The following is an 18,457-nucleotide window of genomic DNA, read 5'->3' on the forward strand; positions in this document are numbered from 1 at the left end:
GAATTGGGGAAACCCGCTCCAGGATGGAGGTGATCAGGGCCTGATGCAGGGCGGGACCGGGGCAGGAGAGGAGGCGATGGACCTGAGTGGTGTGACCAGCACTGGATTAGATATGGAGATGGGGAGTGACCAGGGAATGGTGCTGGTAACACACTGCTGTATTGTGATCCCCGTTTCTACAGTTGAGAAAACTGAGGCAGGAAAACTTCCTGAGTAACTAACTTGCACAGGGTTGCACAGCTAGGAAGTGTGAAGCAGGTCAGGTCTTCCTGGCTCTGGGCCCAACACTCTATCCACTGTGGCGCCCCCTAGCGGCTCACTCAGAGTGAAGGCTGTGAGTCTATGTGACTGGGAATATAGCATTCTCCTTGGTAACAGGGAGCTCAGGAGAGAAACAGGGATGGGGGGGACAATCATGAGTTTCATTTTAGACCTGTTGAGTTTTGGGGGCCAAGGATACCCAGTTTGAGGTGTCTAATGGGCAGCTGGTGATATGGAATTGGAGCTCTGGGCAAAGACTGGAGCTTCATATTTGGACCTTGGTGTCCTCAGCAAAGAGCTGAAAACCGAATCCATGAGAGTGGATGAAATTGCCAAGGAAGAGAAAGGAGAGAGAAAACAGAAGGGGACCCAGGACAAAGCCCTGGGCAATGCCCAGGTTTAACAGGAGTTACTTGGGTGAAGAGCCAGAAAAGGGGATTTCCAAGGGGGCAGTCCAACGGGCAGGGAGAGAACCAGGACAGAGCAGTCACAGCAATCCAGAGAGGAGAGAGTGTCTTAGAGGAGAAGATGAGGGACAGCAGCAGAAAGGCCAGGAGGAGAGGGGCTGACAAGCCCACTGGATGGAGCATTTAGGGCATTGCCCATGTTCTTGGTGCAGTTTTAGGCAAACCTTAGTGTTTCCCAGATTGCCAGCAGAGGAAAAGTAAGGAGGAAGTTGTGTGTATGTGGGGTGGAGAGAAAAGCATGGCTAGCTCTTTTTCTGGGCCCTTCTGGGTGTCCTCCAGTCCTGGGTTTGAGATGGCTGAAATCACGTTCCAGAGAGTCTATGCGCAGGGGGTGATAGAATCTCAGAACATCAGAGGTACAAGGAGCCTGAGAAAATGGGGCCACCCAGCCCCCAAATCCACAAGCGCCCATGTGTCTGCAGCGAGTGGCCCTAGTGAGGAGGAGCACATCCCCAGCCCAGGCAGATGACTCCATTTTGGGAGGCCCAACTAGATTCCTCCCTTTGGAGCTCCTGGTCCTGCCTGCTGGGGCCAAGCAAGCCCAAGGCTGGTTCCTCCTCCTTAGGAAAGCTCCTTCAGATTCTTCTCTAACTCTCCTGTCTACTCTCCCTCACACCTGAGGTGTCTCTTCTGGCTGATACGTTCAGTTCTTCTAACTGATGATGGGGGCTCTGTGAGGGGGATGGGGGCTCAGTGAGGGGGATAGGGGCTCCGTGAGGGGGATAGCTCCATGAGGGGGATGGAGTCTCAGTGAGGGAGATGAGGGCTCTGTGAGAGGGATAGGGGCTCTGTGAGGGGATTGGGGCTCCGTGAAGGGGATGGGGGCTCAGTGAGGGATGGGGGCTCAGTGAGGGGTAGGGGCTCAGTGAGGGGGATGAGGCCTCAGAGAAAGTCAGGGGGGCTCAGTCAGTGAAGGATTTGGGGGGCACTTAGTAAGAGGTAGGAGTATAGTAAAGACACAGAAGGCTTTGGCAGGAGTTTGGGCTTCTGGAGCGGGTAGTGCAGATCTGGAGCCCCCAGCCTGGCACCAGTAAGGAGCTTGGGCTGCCCAGGTAGCGTAGGCATAGGCTCTGCTGGCTTCTTACTCATGGAGCATGTGTTCCAAGTTCTAATGAGGGGTAATTAGGGGCACTGGGGTGCTTCCTGGCACAGCTCCCCCTCCCACCTGTGCTCCAGGGGAAGCACCCCAGTGGACCTTCCCACCCTCCCCCAGTCCCCTGTGCTTCCTGCCCCCACAGCACAAAGCTGGGCTTGAGCTCAGGTCCTACAGTGGGGCCAGGCTCTCTCCCAGCCAGTCCTCTTTGTGGTCAGTGAATCCTTGGGCCTTTTGGGCCCTTCTTGATCTCTAGGCAGTGGCCAGTGCTTCTGTTCTGTCTGAGCTTGAATGACTCAGCTCCCTTCTGGCTCCTCTTTTTCTCTGATTGTCCTTGTCCAACTCCTGGCTCTCCTCCTATTTCTCTGACCATTCCTTCTCTAGCTTCTTGGCTGGATCTTTTTCCAGGTCTTGCCCACTCCAGGTGCACCCCCACCCCCACCCCCACCCCAGACTGTTCTCATGGTGATGTCACCAGTTCTCATTATTTTAATCATCACCTGCATGCAGGTGCTGCCCAGATCTGTATCACAGCCCCAGCACCCCTGGAGTTGAGTCCAGGCACAGAGTGTCCTCACTCTCTTTCCCTGGGAATGAATCCTCAGCTTCCTTGAAGCCTTCCCGGGAAGAATCTGGTTTTAAATCTTGCCTTGGACACTTACTGCCTGCCTGACCTTGGGCAACATCCACCCTCCTTCTCATCTATAAAGGGAGGGGATCCCTTTAGCTGACCTGGTTGGTTCCCAACCCCTGACTTAGAACTCTCCTCCTTTGGATCCTGGGGATCCCCTGAATAGGTATGGCATCCTATAGGGGAAGTGCTCCATGGAAGGGAGAAGCTCTCTTATTTTGTGGAACTTTTCCTGGAGGAGATCCTTAGCAGCCCTTTTTCACTCCCCCCTCCCCCATTGCTATGCAACTCCAGGGAAGGTATTTGGCGTCTCTGGGCTTCTGGATGTGGGAGGACAAGATCAGTTTGCAGTTTTGGCAGGAGGTGCAGTCTGGGGAAAGAGAGAGCTGGTTCTGTCTTTGAGTAGTTGAGACACTCTAGAAGGAGCTGGGGTGGCTCAGCCCTCTTCCCCCCTACTCCCTTCCACTTTGTCATATCCATTGCAGCTTAGAGTTAGAGGAACGGCAGACAGAGAAGGCTTTTTGGGTAAGGATCTGCTTCCAGCCCCTTTTGCCCATAGCAGTAAGCTGGGGAGTGGGGATTCAGAGAATAGAGCTAGAGCCAGACAAGCCCTGGCCAACCCCTCCCCTTCCCCCCACTGCTCTGCCTCTGGACCTGACTGAGGAAATAGTCTTTGCCAGGTGACTGGATGGTGGTGAGAAAGGTGTCAACCACTGGGGAGGCCCCAAATGGAGTCTCAGACGTGGAAGCAGGAGATGATGTTCTGGAGAACAGAACATCAGGAAAGCCAGTTTGGTTGGAAGGGAGATGGTAGGAGGGTTAGAGGAATATGTTTGGAAAGGTAGGAAGGGGCCAGGTGAGGAAAGACTTTAAATGCCATTAAGTCAGGAGTCAGCGTTCCAGCCCAAAGGGAAGGGGAAAGCCCATGAAGCATCTAGAACTGCTGCATTTGAGTAAGATCATTTGGACTGCTGCATAGAAGATGGACTGGAGTGGGGAGAGACTGAAGGCAGGCTATTGTAATAGTCCAGCTATGAAGTGATGAGGGTCTGCATCAGGGTGGGGGTAGGGTCAGAGGGACGAAGGCATATTAGAAAGATACTGTAGAGGTGAAATCTAAGACAGATGTTGAAGAAGTGAAATTGACTAGAGATGCTACAAAAATGAAATTGACCAGAGATGCTGCAAGAAGGAAAGAAAGAATTGAGAAGAGATAGTGCAGAGGTGAAATCCACCAGAGATGGTGCAGAGGTGAAATCCACCAGAGATGGTGTGGAGGTGAAATTGGCAGGCCTTGGCACCATATTAAATACAAGGGTGAGAGAGTGAGGAGTCCAGGAGGACTCCAAGGCAGGGACCCTGAGGGGCTGAAAAGATGACATTGGCCTCCACAGTAAGAGGGAAGGTAAGAATGGGGGAGTTTTTAGGGGAAAGATAATAAGTTCTGTTTTGGACATGTCAAGTTGGAGTGGTCTACCGGACTTACAGTTTGTGGTGCCCAAGACAGATAAGGAGTCATTATTTGTCCACAGCTTTGCCATATTTTCATATTTATTCATCCTCCATGTAAATTTCTTTGGAAAATTTTACCTCACCTTCCTTTCCAAAGGTATCCCTTCCCCTCCCTTCCCAAGAGAGCCATCCCTTGGAGCAAAGAGTAAAAAAGAGAGAGGGGAAAAGGTTGGTAGTAAAAAGAGCTGGCCTTTCTCTAGTGTTTTACACACAGCTCATTTGAACCTCTCAACAGCCCTGGGAGGTAGGTGCTATTATTGATCTCCATTTTATAGATGAGGAAACAATTTTAGGTTAGAGAGTATGAGATGTTCAGGAAAGACCAGCCCCTCTGGGGTAAGGGCTGCTCATCTACTTTTGGTGATCACCTGTCACCCAACTCTCACCTATGGCTCCAAGAAGCTGTAGTATGCACAGCAGCCACTCCCTGGTAAACCATTTTGGCAGATGGGCTAAACCAGGCTGAAGAAAACCCACAGGCCTCAAATCTGTCGGTGAGTCAGAGGGACGTGAAGACTTCCCCTGGCAGAATGGGCAGATGAGAACCATTTGTCCAATGGCCATGAAGGCAACTGAAGCAGGAGCTTAGTGGAGTGCTTAGAGCTTGGTCAAGCATGGAAGACTCCAAGGTCATCCACTGCCTCCTGGACCATAGCCAGTCAGCTTGACTCTTGTATTGCCACTGGACCTTGATGACTCTGGAGGAGAGAGTGGGGCTGATGACTTCACCCAACACTGCCTCACTTAAATCCAATTCATGGGCAAGTCAAGACCTCACCCTGTGAGGTCTTTGGTCCTCTTTGAAAACAAAGGACAAATGATAAGGATAATAGAGGAGGTAAGTGAAGCAGACAGATGGTCCAGGGTTCACACAGCTGGTTAAATGTCTGAGGTCAAGCATGAACTCAGGTCTTTGGGACTCTAGGACTAGTAGGTCTGGGCACCACAGTGCTCCCTGGCTACGGCTCAGTAGCATTCACTGTCCAAGGAGGGAGTTGGGCTCCTTTCCTCATCTAGCCCGGCTTGGTCATCATGACCCCGTTTTCAGTTTGTGTTTTGGCTGTCTTCACTCTGCTTTGGGTCAGAGCCATTCCCCTCAATGTCTCCTCACCCCTAGTCATGGGAGTGAGGGTCTTGCTGCTCCAGCTGGTGGAGCCATCTTCCCTGGGCAGAAGGGCACAGGCTGCTGTGGTTGCTGTGATGGGTAGGGGCCTTTCTTTCTCTCAATCTTGGATTTAATCTCAGGATTTTGTCCAGTCTGCCGGTGGCTTGACCCCGTGGTCTTCCCATCATCTCAGGGCCAGAGGGGTCCCTGGCAGCCTCTAGTCCAACCTGTAGAGTGTTGGCCCAACTGTGTGGGAGGCTGTCATGTTGGCAGCTGTTTGGCCTGCCTAGTGGGTGGTCTCAGAGGTCCCAAAGAGTGCCCCAGCATCTAAGAAACCTCCACCTGTAGCCAAAGGATGCTTGGGGGTAGCCAGCCTGTCCTCCCCCATGCCAGTGGTGGATCCCATGCCTTGCCAAGCATCCTGCTTCCCTGGGAGCACCAGAAGACTGCACAGCTAGACATCCCTCCCCAAACTTGAGGTCTGTGTGCCAGAGAGTCCTGCCCACTGCCTGCCCTTGGCCCCTGAGGCCCAGAGGCTACATGGAAGTTCAGAACTGGCTGAGCCCATGTTCTTTCCTGCCTTGGGGCTCCTGTTGGCACTGGCCAGGCAGGAAGGTGGTGGCTGCTGGCCCCCACACTACCTTTGTAGTAGGGAGGCTTCTCCCCTGCCCCAACCCCCTCCAGCTGGGGGTCCCCCATCCCTGTCACCTCAGTTCTCCTCTGCTGACCCTGCTTCACCCCATCCACCTGCTGTCGATCTGAATCTTCCAAACTATCTCAGCCTGTCCCCCTGCCAGCTAGGTGCTATCCACTGCTGCTTGGAGCAGTGTGTCTTGGCATCGTGTGCTTTCTTATCTGTACCCAATGTCCTTGCAGGGTGGCAGCTCTGCCCCCACCTAGTGGGCAGTCCTCACCTCCCCTGGCTCTCTGGGCCAATCCCTCTCCTGGGTGGTATCCATTCTTATGATGCCAACTGCCTCCAGGGGCAGTGAGTCCAGCCTGCCGTTGGGAGCCCCCCTACTGTCTGCTGCCCCTTAGCTTTCCAGAACATTCTTAAGAAGCAAGATTTGTAGGATTCCTGAGGCCTCAGGCTTCTCAGTGCCCAGTGGTAGCTATCTGAGGGTGGGAGTAGGGGCAAAGGGGGCGGCATGGTCTCCATAGGAGTGAGGGAAGCCTTCTCAGGTCCCAGCCTTCAGTCTTGCCTATGCCACTGTGGCTTCCTCTACCGCTCCAGACCTCAGTTTCCCACTGTGTCTTTCGGGCTTTCCTGCTCTGGGTTGTGGTCCCTCCTCAAGGAACAGGGCCCTCAAGCCAGAGCCAGGCTCTGGAGCTGTCTCCAAGCCAACAGCTGATGGTCAATAAACATTTATTAAGGGCCCTCAGTGTGCCAAGCACTGTTCTGCACAGGAGACACAAATTCGAAAAAGTAAAGACAACTGTTGCCCTCAGGGAGCTTCCAATCTGAGACTACACACACCAAAGGAAGGTGAAGAGGGGGAAGTGTATGAGGGAGATAGCAGAGAAGTCCTAAGGCTGGGGGCCCCGGGGAGAACTAAGCCTTCAAGCAATGATGACAGTCTGAGCCTAAAGGGCCTTCAGGGGGTGCTGAGTCCAACCTGTCCCTGTGGAAGAGCAGGAGATTGAGGACCAAGTTCAAATCCTGACTGTCTCCTGGGGGTTGGCCTCGCCGGCCTCTCCAGAGCCTTCCAGCCCAGGCTACAGATGTGTGGGTCTGACCCCAGCCAGACCCTTTCCCTCTGTGGAGTCCAGGGACCACATTGGTCAGCAGCAGCTGGCCAGGCCTGGGCAGCCCAAAGTTCTGGGGGGATCCCTGGCTCCCTTCCCTCAGAGCTGGGCTTCCTGGAGGAGGCAGACTTTAGATTGAGCCTGCCAGAGAGGCAGGCAAAGAGGCTGAAAGGATGGGGCAAGCGGAAGGGTCAGACTTGCAAGGGAATGCTGATGAGGGTGCCTTGGAAGCCAGAGATCCCGGTGGCCTTCCTGGGAGCTTCCTCAATTGCTGGTGACCCAGGGCTTGGCCAGCAGTCACTTTCTTTGGACCAGGAGGGGAGGTGCTGCTCAGTCTCTGCTTCTGTGTTTGATGGGGAAAGGGAGCATTTCTTAAGCACCTACTATGTGTTAGGCACTGTCCAGGCTCAGCACTTTACCACTATGAGCCCATGTGACAGATGAACCCAGGACAAGGAGCCCTGGGGACCTGGAGGCTGATCTCCCTGCCCTCACCCCACACCTGCCTGCCATACTTTCTGCCCTGCCCTCCTGGCAAGGGCCCAAGACCACTGACCCACCTGGGGCTGGTTCTCCCAAGGGTGTCCCTGATTGGGGCCTCAGGCTCATGTCCTTTCCCCAGTAATCCAGATGGCCCCAGGAGGGCTTTTATCAGGACCTCCTCTGACTATATATCTGGACCATCTTTTATTTTACCAAATGGTTGTACCAATGCCTCCCCCAGTGGGCAAACTGTCTCTTCTAACAAAGAGAAGAATTGGATGGAAATGGCTCAGCAAAACCAGTGAACACTGTTTTGGTGCCTGAACTGAAAAGGAGAGGATGGGGGAGGAGGGGAGGGGAAGAGGAAAGAGGAGGGAAGGGGGAGGTGAGAGGAGGGGGAGGGGAAGAGGGAAGGGGGAAGGGAGGAGGGAGAGAGGAGGGAAGGGGGAGGGGAGGAGGGAAGAAGAGGGAAGGGGGAGGGGAGAGGAGGGATGGGGGAGAGAGGAGGTGGGGAGGAGGCTTGTCAGCATGCCCTTCCATCATCAGTCGAGGCTCTCTTCTTTGCCAGGCGGCAGGCCTGGACCAGCATCAGGTGGCCTGCGGAGAATTTCTTGCTCCTCTCCTTTGACCCCTGCGCTTTTGGGGGCCAGGATGTTAGCCCTTCCTTCTTCCCTATCTGGACATCAGCGATGTTCTTTGTCGGAGACAGCTGATGGAAAGATTTGTTCCCAGGTCCCAGGTCCCCCTTTCTTACCTGCACTGATTTTATTTGGACAAAAGCTTTGCACTTTCACGTCACCAAAATGGCATCTTCCGTGATCTCCCCCAAGAGAGCAAGAGGCTCTGGCCAAGAGCCTATAAGACCTGCATTCAAATCCACTTGCGGGGTGACCCTGGGTGTGTCTCTGTTGGATACTGGAAGGGTTTTCCATTTCCTTCCCCAGAATATTTTACTGATGAGGAAAGCAGGCAAACCATATTAAGTGACTTGCCCAGGGTCACTGAGCTAGAAAGTGTCTGAGGCTGGATTTGAACTCATGGCCTCCTGACTCTAATCCCAGAGTTGTTATCCCGCCCCCCTCTTTCTCTCTCTCCCCCCCTCCCTCCATATCTGTCTGTCTCTGTTTCTCCCTCCCTCCATGTCTCTCTTTGTCTCTGTCTCTCTCCTCCTCCCTCCCTCTATGTCTCTCTTTCCTGTGCATCTCTCTCCATCCGTGCCTCTCCCTCTCTTCCTGTGTCTCTCTTTCTCCCTCCCTCCTTTTCTCTCTCTCTCTCTCTCTCTCTCTCTCTCTCTCTCTCTCTCTCTCTCTCTCTCTCCCTCTCTCCCTCCCTCCCTCCTTCCCTCCCTCTTCCCCCCTCCCTCCATATGTCTCTCTCCTGCCATGTCTCTTCCTATGTCTGTCTGTCTCTGTCTCTGTCTCTCTTTCTGTCTCTGTCTCTCTTTCTCTCTCCCCCTCCCTTCCTCTCTTGTTTGCTTACAATCCCTAGCTAAAGTTAGGAAAGATAGCCTTCATCCATCTGCATTCCTCTGGTTTTGTTTTTAGAGGTGATCTTTCATTTTGAGGAGGGGCCTTATATTGTGAAACTCCAAGTGGGATGTTCATGTGGTCTGAGCCCCAAGGGAGATTTGAGGGACAACAGGCCAGGATGTCCCATGGGTCTGTCTGTGTCCCCCTGACCCTAGTGAGAAACACAGCCAGGGCAATCTCCGAGGCCCCGATTCTGGGCTAGGCAGGGGCTTGGCTTCCTTTCCCAGAAAAGGTGTCTGGGGCTCTGCTCTGATGTTAGGAATCTCTGAGCATCTCTGAGTCTGATGAGGCCATTTCCGACACAGTGATGGGAGAGCATGTGTGTGTGTGTGAGGGTGTCTCAGAAGCCAGCAGTGTGTCCACCTCCTCTGTAGACTGAGAACAGCCCTCTCTCCCTTTAACTCCTCCCCGGGGCAAGTTTGGAGGCTGAACCTGGGCAGACCCCTGGCGGATGCTGCTGGGCTGGGCGTTCAGGCCTCAGGAGGCTTAGCCAGTCTCTACTGGGCCATATCCTGTGGAGCCCTTCCCAGCTCCTGGGGTCCCTCCCCTCCCCTATGGGCTGGGCTCTGGGACGGCGAGGTTCAGTCTTCCCTCAAGTTACCAGCTTCTTGCTCTGCAGGGCCAGGCCTGGCTCCTCTTCCCCCTCCCCCCCAGTGATGCTCTGAGCAGGCCCCACACTGACGTCCACTCCCACCCCTCCCTCTCCACAGACTGCAACAGACTAGGGTCTCTCCCTGAGGAAAGGGGGCCCCTGGGGAAGCCCTGCACCCATCTACGTCCGAAGGGCTGGGTAAGTGCCTCTGTTGTCTCAACTGGGCTGGGAGATGAGAGACCTTGCTGTAGGACCCTGGGCCAGTCACTGACCTCCTCTGGGCTTCCATGCTGATCTCCAAAGACTCTGTCCTGAGAGCCTTCTTGAAACCTTTGGGTGGGAAAGGGAAGTGCCCTGCTTGCTCCCTGAGCCCCTTTCCTCTCCCCCTCCCCTGTCAGATCCTTTTGGAACAGTGGAGGATGTGTATCAGCAGGGAGTCCCAGCTGTACTCCTGGCAACATCTGGCGGGTGATCTGGAGTGGGGGATGGGGGAGCCAGATCTAACCTCCCCCCCCCCCCCGCCCAATGTCTGGCTGTGGCCCTGAAAAGGAAGCCGCAATTGGCTCCCAGAGCCAAAGCCAGGCTGGAGCTGGGTGTATGGGGGTCTCTGATGCTCACCCCTGAAACATGAAAAGAAGGGGGAGGGGCAGCATCTGCTCCGGGCACAGGGCCTGACTGACAGGGGATGACATGCAGAGGCTTTGTGGAATCCTTGAGTTTAGAGCAGAAGGGCTGAGTCAATCCGTGCGCCCCCTAGCGGTTCTCAGACACCTACTATGTGCAAGCCTGAGGTTACAGACAAAATGACAACAGGCCCTGCCATCAGTGAGCTTATGCTCTGCGTGTATGAAGTATGTACATGCGCACATACCTGTACATATACAGGAACATACGAAATAGAGGGCAGTGGTGTTTTGGGGGGGAAGTCTAGAAAAGTCATGCCTGGATGGGCCTGAGCTGAGCCTTGAAGGGAGCTTGGGATTCTAAGAGGGGGAGCTGAGGAGGGAGGGCACTGTGGGCATGGGGACCACTCAGTGCAAAGGCATGGCAATGGGAGATGAAGCGGCCCAAAGTCCAGATGAATTGGACTCTGGCAAGCCTGACACAAGAGGCTGTCTAGGTTGGAGTGGCCCAACTCGAGAAGGGCTTCAAAGGCCGACCAGAGCCATTTTGTATTGGATCTGAAGAGATAATGGGGTGCCACTGGAGCCCACTGGGGAGGGGGCAGATGAGGAGGCTGAGGCTCATGTCCACAGGCCTCCAGGGAGTTAGTGTGGGGCTGGGACTCAAGGTGGGGGGCTCCTAGCCTGGAGGCCCACCCCAAGGGTTCCCTGACAGCTTCTGGCTGAAGGTGGCTCTGGCGGCAGCTCCCCTCTCCACAGATCCCTCCAAACACAGGGAGCTCACCACCTCTGGAGGCAGCTGTGCCCTCTGGCACCTTCCCTGCCTTTGCTGCTCCAGGTCCTGCCTTGGGGCTCCCTCCTCCACAGGACAGCCCCCCAGCCCTCTCTTTTCTGGGGTAAATGCCTCCAGTTCCTTCAGCCTGTCCTGCACCCTGGCCTCCTGGCCCTTCCCCATTCTGGTCGTCTCCAGACACTTGCCCAGTCTTATCTTCCCTACTTTGGGCGGCTGTAGCTGCCCACGCCAAGCCAGCCACGCCACTGCCTGGGGGAAGGGAGCTGTCCAAGGTGTCCCTCTGGGGCTTGAGTTGCTCTTTCCCATTCTGAGTCCAAGACAGAAGCAGAGACTTGTGGGCAAGGACCCCACATTCCTGGCCGCTGGGCATGTGGGTAAACTTCCCGTGGGCCTCAGTGGGAGCAGGTGGGCCTGGCTGCCTCCTCACCCCCTTATTGCCAGAGGCTGATAGGACCCATCTTTGTTGAGGAAGGGAGGACTTGGGCCTCAGGCCCTCCAGGGTTAAGGGTGTAGCCTCAGCCCTCCAGGCAGACAGGATGTTGGCAGCAAGCAACTTGTGAACAGAAAGGGAAGGAGATAGAGATGCAGAGGGGACAGAGAATAACTGGAGGCAGGGGAGGCATCAGAGGCCTCAGGCAAGAGCTGAGCTGGGAAGCCAGTGAGGGGTTCTAGGAGGTGAAGGGGACACAGCCTGGACAAAGGTTCAAAGGCTGGAGATGGAGATTTGGGTATGCAGAACAGCAAGGTCAGCGTGACTGAACTGTGAAGTGAGGGAGGCTGGGAAGGGGCTTCAAATGCCCAGCAGAGGAGAGTCTCTCTTTTCCCTGTGGGCATTAGGGAGCCCCACAGGTCCTTGCAGGCAGGCCACCTTCAAGTCCCAGCTCACACTTGGCCTGGTCCGGCCCACTTTGACTTTCCCCTGCCTGCCTCTCTAAACTTGCTTGAGGTCTGCACCCTGTGGAGTGGGTCGCTGGTCAGCCCTGTTCTGGGAGGAAGGCCATGGTCAGTCTGGGTCAGTTGCCATGACCTGGGATGTTCCTCACCCCACGTCCAGCCTCCCAGAAGGAACTGCATCCCTGCCATCACATGGGGTCCTCTCATGCCCCTTCCCTGTCCCTTGTGCCCCGACAAGCGATCTTCTCTGCTAAGCGGGGCCCACCCTCACTTCATGGGCCAGAGCTCACCCAGCCCAGCTGCCCAGGGCACCGTCACAGAGCTGCAGGGACCTCTGGAGAGTGCTGTCCTTGGGGCCTTCAGCCTCGTCCTTTCCTTGGTGCTGCTGGCAAACAGAAGGCCACGAGTGTGTGTGTGGGGTGTCAGGATGTATAGGTAGGGGGGACAGGGTGCTGGAGCATAAAACTTTGGGGACCTGGGGCCCAGGGCACAGGTCTGTCTCCCCTCTGGGAGCTGGGAGATGATGGCTCTGTATCCTCGGGGGAGGAGGGAGGATGACTGTTCTCCGCGGGAGCTGGGTGTGGGACAGGTCCTCATTCCCCAGGCCTAGAAAGACCTGGACATCTTGCACGCCCTGCCCCCCCCGGCCCACTGCAGGCCTGGGGGCACCATCCACCCAGCACTGTCTCTCTGTCTTTGCAGGACCAGGTACCCCAACAAGCTTGGGATTCTGCCCTCAGGGGACAAAGCAGTGGGTCCCCAGAGCTGAGTCAGGGCAGAAAGGTGTTTGGGAGCTCCCAGGCCTCAGCCGCAGCTTGGGCCGAATTCTCTGAACCCTCTGCACTAAGATCTCCACCCAGGCTTAAGGCCGGGTCCACACAACCAGTAAGTCCCCCCCAGAAGTTCCGGCAGGCTGGCCAGGGGCCCTATGTCCTGCGCCCCCTGCCCCACCGCTGCCTGCAGCCCCAGGGCCCCACCCTGACCCCAGCAGGACCAGGCTCTCCCCTCTGCTGGCCCAGCCAGGGCTCCTCCCAGCCTTGGCTTTCCTCTATCTGCCCCCAGGACAATGAAGAAGAAGCTTGTGGTGGGACTGGTCATCCTGGTCACTGCTGTCATTGTGGCCCTGATCCTGGGGCTCAGCTTGAGCCTGCAGGACAGCCAAGTGGAGTCCCACATCTATGGGAGAGCCGCTGTGGCTGCCGATGCCAAGAAGTGCTCTGAGATTGGGAGGTGAGTCCATGAGCCTGAGGCCCCTGGGGCCCAGCTGCAGGCCAGTCCCCCGCCCCCCGAGTTGCCCTGCCCGCATCCAGCCCCTCTCCAGGCTGGGCCCCAGACCCTCCACCTCCCTCCTGCTGGTGGCCCATCATGGCACCCAGCACCAGCACAGAGCCTGGCAGGGGATCGCCGATCTGCAGCCCAGGGCTTTCTCCCCCCAGCCTCATCCTGTCTTCCCTAGCAAACTCACTGGAGCCTCTGGACAAGTCCTTTCTGCTCTCTGCGCAGCCTCAGTTTTCTCCTCTGTGGAATGGGTTTCCTCAATGCTTATACCCTGGGGTCAGAGCTCCTGTTGTAAAGCTGACCAAAGACTGGCAGACCAGATGACCTCCTGGTGGCCAGCCTCTCTTTGTTAGGCCCTGGAAACTGGGCACAGGATCTCTTCCCATCTCTCTCCCATCCCTCTGTCTGCCTCTCTGTCCCCCCTTCTCTATGTGCCCTCTGTCCTTCTCTGTCTGTCTCTGTCTCTCTGGGCTTTGGGATTCACCATTTTGGGATCATTTACTGTCTTGGTCCAAATCAGTCACTAGACCAGCAAACATTTATTAGGCACCAACTGTGTGCCTAACACCCTGCTAGGCACCTGGCATACACATTTCTGACAAAGTGAAAACGGTCTTGGGCTCAAAGAGTTTACACGCCAATGTTTAGTGGCCTCAGATGGAAGCCAAATTCCTGCTGTGATGTCCCTTTGAAAGGAAGCAGCCGTTCCGTCTGTGTTCCCAGGAGCGTTGCCTTGGGTCTGGGATCTCCCCTGTGTGGGCATTCCTTCTGCTGAATCAGATTGCAGCCCCTCATGCACAGGTGACTCGTCCACATTTGCCCAGGACTTTGCCACGGAGTCCACGTGGCATGTTTGGCTCTTTGACGCTCACAGAAGGAAGGCAGAGGAGTCCAGAGGCCCCACGTCACGTACGTGCCAGACTTAGAGCACTCTGGGCCGTCGGGATGCCTTGGAGATCGTGGCATTCCGGGTGGTCCTGCGAGCTCCCTCCCTCCTGACATCCATGACTGCCCTTTGGGGAGTGAGAGCTGCAGTGGCCAGGGAGGCAAGGAGCCTGGTGTAGCCACCTCACTTTACAGATGAGGAAGCTAAGGCTCGGGGAGGTGGAGCGACCTGGCCAGCTCCTCCAGGTCCAGCGCGGCACCTCCTAGGCCATGTGGTTTGAGAAGTCAGTCCAGAAGGCTAGGCCCGGGGACTGTCCCTCCAGCTGCCTGGCCGGGAAGCATCCCTGCCTGGGCGGTGTTTCCAGTGGTGAGTAAGGCTGAGTCCTTCCAAATGGCCATGCGTCTGGGGGCTGGTCCCGTGTGATCCGTGCAAGGTCGGCTAAGAGAGGAGGTGAGCCCTCCTGGAGGCTAGCACCGTTGTCTGGTGGGTCTCCCATGATGGCATTTGGAGGGACCCGCGAGCTCTCTGATGCACACGCTCCTTCCGACAGTGCAGGCTGTGGCTATTCGGGTCCTCTTACCCAGTGACCCCCTTGTCCTGCCCCCGATCTTCTGCTGGAGATCCACCCCAGAGCCGGGGGTCTGGTTGGAGCTACCCACTGACATCCCTCGTTCTTGCTGCCTGCCTGGGTCTGCGCCCAGCTACTGCGTGACCAGTATGTGTGGAACTGGACTGGGGATCACCTACAAGCAGAGCCAGACCCTGATTCTGTTTCCGTCTGAAGCGTCTTCCAAAGCACTGCACATTCTGTCCTTTTCTGTCCTGTGGGATGGGGAGGACTCCTCCCCAGTGATCCGGCCTTGTGACAAAGAGCAGAAACCACAGCTCTAAGTGTGGTGCCATCTTCCGTGCAGGCCACATTCTGCTCCAGCAGCCCCCCACTTCTCTGTGGTGGAAGGAGCATGATCTGCTGTCCAGGACCTTCTGGAAACCACCTACTTTCATCTGCATTGTGGCCATTGTTCGTCTGCTCTGTCTCTGTTGTAGCAATCTTCCCATACTTCTCTGAACTCCTCCATCACTCATCATCACTTGTCCGTCACGCTCCTGATTGCCTTCATTGCGCCCTCCTACCGTCCGGCAGATGAGCTTGTAGTGGGGCTCTTGCTGCCACGGCGTGGAAGCCGTTTTGTCCTCTTCTGGCCCCTGTATTGTGGTCACTGCTTGGCTTCAGTCAAACTCGCCTCAAATGGGAAGAGCAGAGAAGCCCATCTCTGGGCATTTTGTTTAAATGAGTTGCCTGGATGCTGCTATCATAGCACCTAGGAAGCAATGGGCTACCACGGGGCATGGAGCACTGGTCCTTGAGTCAGGAGGACACAAGTTTGAATCCTGCCTCAGTTTCCTCACCTGTAAAATGGGGATAATAATCACGCATCTCCCCTATTGTTGTGAGGTTCTCCATGCTTTGCCAACCTTAAAGCGCTCTGGAGGCTAGCGATGACTCTACTTGTCATTGTGAGGTGGCAGGGACCCTCTCGTGTCACACTGAGCACAGGGCTTGGAGATGACCACACGGCCAACCCTGGGAGCCTCTGCCAGCAGTGCCAGGGGCTCTTGGGTCATTGCCCGGGGGTCACTTGTCGAGGGCTGAAGTCAGGTCTGTGTCAGGTCATTCCCATTGCCATCATTCTGTCATCGCGGGAGCCTGTGCGCCATCTCGAATTCTGGGCTGCCAGCTGGCCTCTCTCTCTGTCAGGCCAAACCTTTCTATATGATGCCGGGTCTGCCTTCGCTGCATCAGCCAATACTTGTGCCCATGGGCAGGGTCTTCGAGCAGCGGGGAGTGCAGCCCCCCCCCAGAGGAAGACTACCCACTCTTGTCTTTGAGCAGCGTCTTGTGGTCCTCATCCCCAGGCTTGAAGGGTCTTTGCCCCTGTTTGTGCGCTGACATTGCTGCTGCTCCCGGGGGGGGGTCGGTGCTTGTGGGTGAGGAAGGGGAGCCTGGCGGGCTAGTTCAGGTTCTGACCCGGTCCCGTTGGGGCTGTGCAGGGATGTGCTGCAGGACGGCGGCTCGGCGGTGGATGCGGCCATCGCGGCGCTCCTCTGCGTGGGGCTAATGAACGCTCACAGCATGGGGATTGGTGGGGGCCTCTTCTTCACCATTTACGACGGCAGCACTGGTGAGTCTGAAGGGGGCAGGCCTGGGAATGGGGGTGGGGGGGAGAGGGGAGCCCAAGGTCAGAAGTGCCCCTTGCGATGAAGGGCGTCCCTGAGGGTTGGATCCCTCTGCCCTGTCTTTCCAGGAAAAGCCGAAATCATCAATGCCAGAGAGGTGGCCCCGAAACTCTCATTTGCCAGAATGTTCAATACCTCCGAGCAGTCTCAGAAAGGTGAGTGAGGCTGCACAGATAGACTGTCTGGGTGTGCCCAGGGTCCTAGGAGGAGGGAGAATTCAGGAGCAACAGAGGGGACCAGAGTCACGAGGGACGGTTGAGCTTAGAGCACGGAGAACCCTAGGTACTGACATCTGTGCTCCCAGCACGAGGGAATACACACATAGACACGCACGCACATGCACACATACAGGTGTGCATGCACATGTGCGATACATGTGAGCAATACAAATGCATGCACACACTGCACACCACACACGTGCACACATATACAAAAGCACATTCCTGTACACGCTGCATACCCTGTTCGAATGCACACATGTACATACCCATACTTACACAAATGCACACACATGCACACTCACATGAACATACTGCATGCCACACTCACATAAATACACATATGCACACATGCACATGAACGCACAACACACTATATGTACACAATACACAAATGCGCACGTGTGCACACTCACATGAACATACTGCACACCGCACACATGCACACATATACAAAAGCACACACATGTACACACTGCATGCCCTGTTTATATGCACACGTGTGCACACATACACAAATGCACATACATGTGCACACTCACATGAACACACTGCATGCCACACTCACACACTCACATAAATACACATATGTGCATGTGAACGCACAACTATATGTACATAATACACAAATGCACACACATGTGCACACATACAAACACACAGCATGTACACACTGCATGCCCTATTTATATACACACACGTACATGCTCATATAAATGCACACGTGTATGCATACTCACATGAACACATAGCACACCACATGTACGTGCACACAGATGCATACACACAGTGTGCACTCTCACATGCATACATTGCACACCATGCCTACATGCACACAGACACACAAATGCATCCATGTGTGCACACTCACAGGAACACAGTACACGCCATACATACATACACAGACACTCGCACACATGCCCACAAAACACAAAAGCACACACACTGCATACCACATGTATATGCACACACATGCTCACACAAATGCACACACATATAGCAAGGACTTTTAAGCTCTTGAATCCTTCTGTATGGACACCTTTGGTTTTTCCATCCTTTTTTGGGGGGGCTGTGTGCCTCTTCCCTGCTCTCCAGCAGAGGCCATTCCTTGTACAGAGAAGGAAACAGAAGGAAAAAGACCAAAGAAAGTGATTCACCAGAAGTGCCAACCGTGTCGACCAGTTATATCCAGCTCAGTTCAAATCAGTGAGCATGTATTGAGAGCCTGCTGTATGTGCTAAGCAGTTCTGTCCACATGTGAGGGTCAGGAAGGGATTCTTCCACTCCCTGCTACCCCACTCAGGCGGCATAGCCACAGCAGCCCCGGGATGTCACCCTGTGCTGTCCGGCTACAAAGATGCATCTACGGCCTTGGATGAGGCTTTGCTAAAGACGGAGACCAGTGGGCCTGAGCCTCAGAGAGCTGTGAATAGTTAGGCCCTGGATGAATTTTCGAGATCGAGTGGGAATGGGGGCATCCCTGCAGGAGGTGGGAGGGGGAAAGAAGAGGGCATTTCTCCCCACCCTGCCCCCCCATAGCAGCCAGGGTTTGAAGGGGAGCTCTTATATCCAGTAAGGAGCAGGGACGCACACTCTAAGAGACCAGGGGGACTTTATATTGTGTCATGGACCCCTTGGGGAGTCTTTCTGGTGAAACCTATGAACCCCCTCTCAGAACCATGTTTTTAAATGTAGAAAATAAAATACATAGAGTTATAAAGGAAACCAAATGTAATTAAAATTTTTTTTAAAAAAATTCACAGAACCCAGGTTAAGACCCCCTGCTCTAGACAGACAAGGATACAGAGAGACAGTCACTTGAGGGACAAAGTAGCTTTATGGAATAGGACCTTGGCAGCAGAGAAGAGAGCCTGCTATGGAGAGGAACAGAACCTAGGAGCCCAGCATGAAGACTCTACAAAGAGAAAAAAAGGTTTCCAGGTCCTATAGAACCTTTGCTGCACACGTATCCTACACAAGTGATGCACTGTTATTGTGCTTTTAGTCCAAGTTCATCCTTCCCGTGGGCACATGTGTATTTGTGAGAGAATGCACCCCCAAGTGAAGGAGGAAAATGTTTAGTAGCTACTGTTTTTCCTCTGTCATCT

At 55.0% G+C, this 18,457-nt stretch overlaps 1 protein-coding gene and 1 long non-coding RNA gene across 10 annotated transcripts in view; one reads left to right on the plus strand and one right to left on the minus strand.

The window, feature by feature from the left end:
- The window catches only part of LOC144456632 (uncharacterized), a 469,008-nt gene that overhangs the window by 294,938 nt on the left and 155,613 nt on the right, over nucleotides 1-18,457 (minus strand). The gene's annotated exons all lie outside the window — the stretch shown is intronic.
- The window catches only part of LOC110201755 (glutathione hydrolase 1 proenzyme-like), an 81,791-nt gene that overhangs the window by 54,409 nt on the left and 8,925 nt on the right, over nucleotides 1-18,457 (plus strand). For 6 of the 9 annotated variants that reach the window (XM_020977624.2, XM_020977626.2, XM_020977625.2 and 3 more), the window contains 5 exons: nucleotides 9,538-9,617; nucleotides 12,432-12,614; nucleotides 12,792-12,959; nucleotides 15,946-16,076; nucleotides 16,200-16,286. In XM_020977624.2, the coding sequence (XP_020833283.1) occupies nucleotides 12,796-12,959; nucleotides 15,946-16,076; nucleotides 16,200-16,286 (382 nt within the window). In that variant the 5' untranslated portion in view covers nucleotides 9,538-9,617; nucleotides 12,432-12,614; nucleotides 12,792-12,795. Of the gene's footprint in view, nucleotides 1-9,537; nucleotides 9,618-11,967; nucleotides 12,165-12,431; nucleotides 12,615-12,791; nucleotides 12,960-15,945; nucleotides 16,077-16,199; nucleotides 16,287-18,457 lie in introns of all 9 variants that reach the window. The other 3 variants (XM_078151900.1, XM_078151899.1, XM_078151898.1) reach the window with 2 other exon arrangements.

The sequence above is a fragment of the Phascolarctos cinereus genome, unplaced genomic scaffold (genome assembly GCF_003287225.1).
Source record: "Phascolarctos cinereus isolate Bilbo 61053 unplaced genomic scaffold, phaCin_HiC Scaffold_4;HRSCAF=312, whole genome shotgun sequence".
Lineage (NCBI taxonomy): Eukaryota > Metazoa > Chordata > Mammalia > Diprotodontia > Phascolarctidae > Phascolarctos > Phascolarctos cinereus.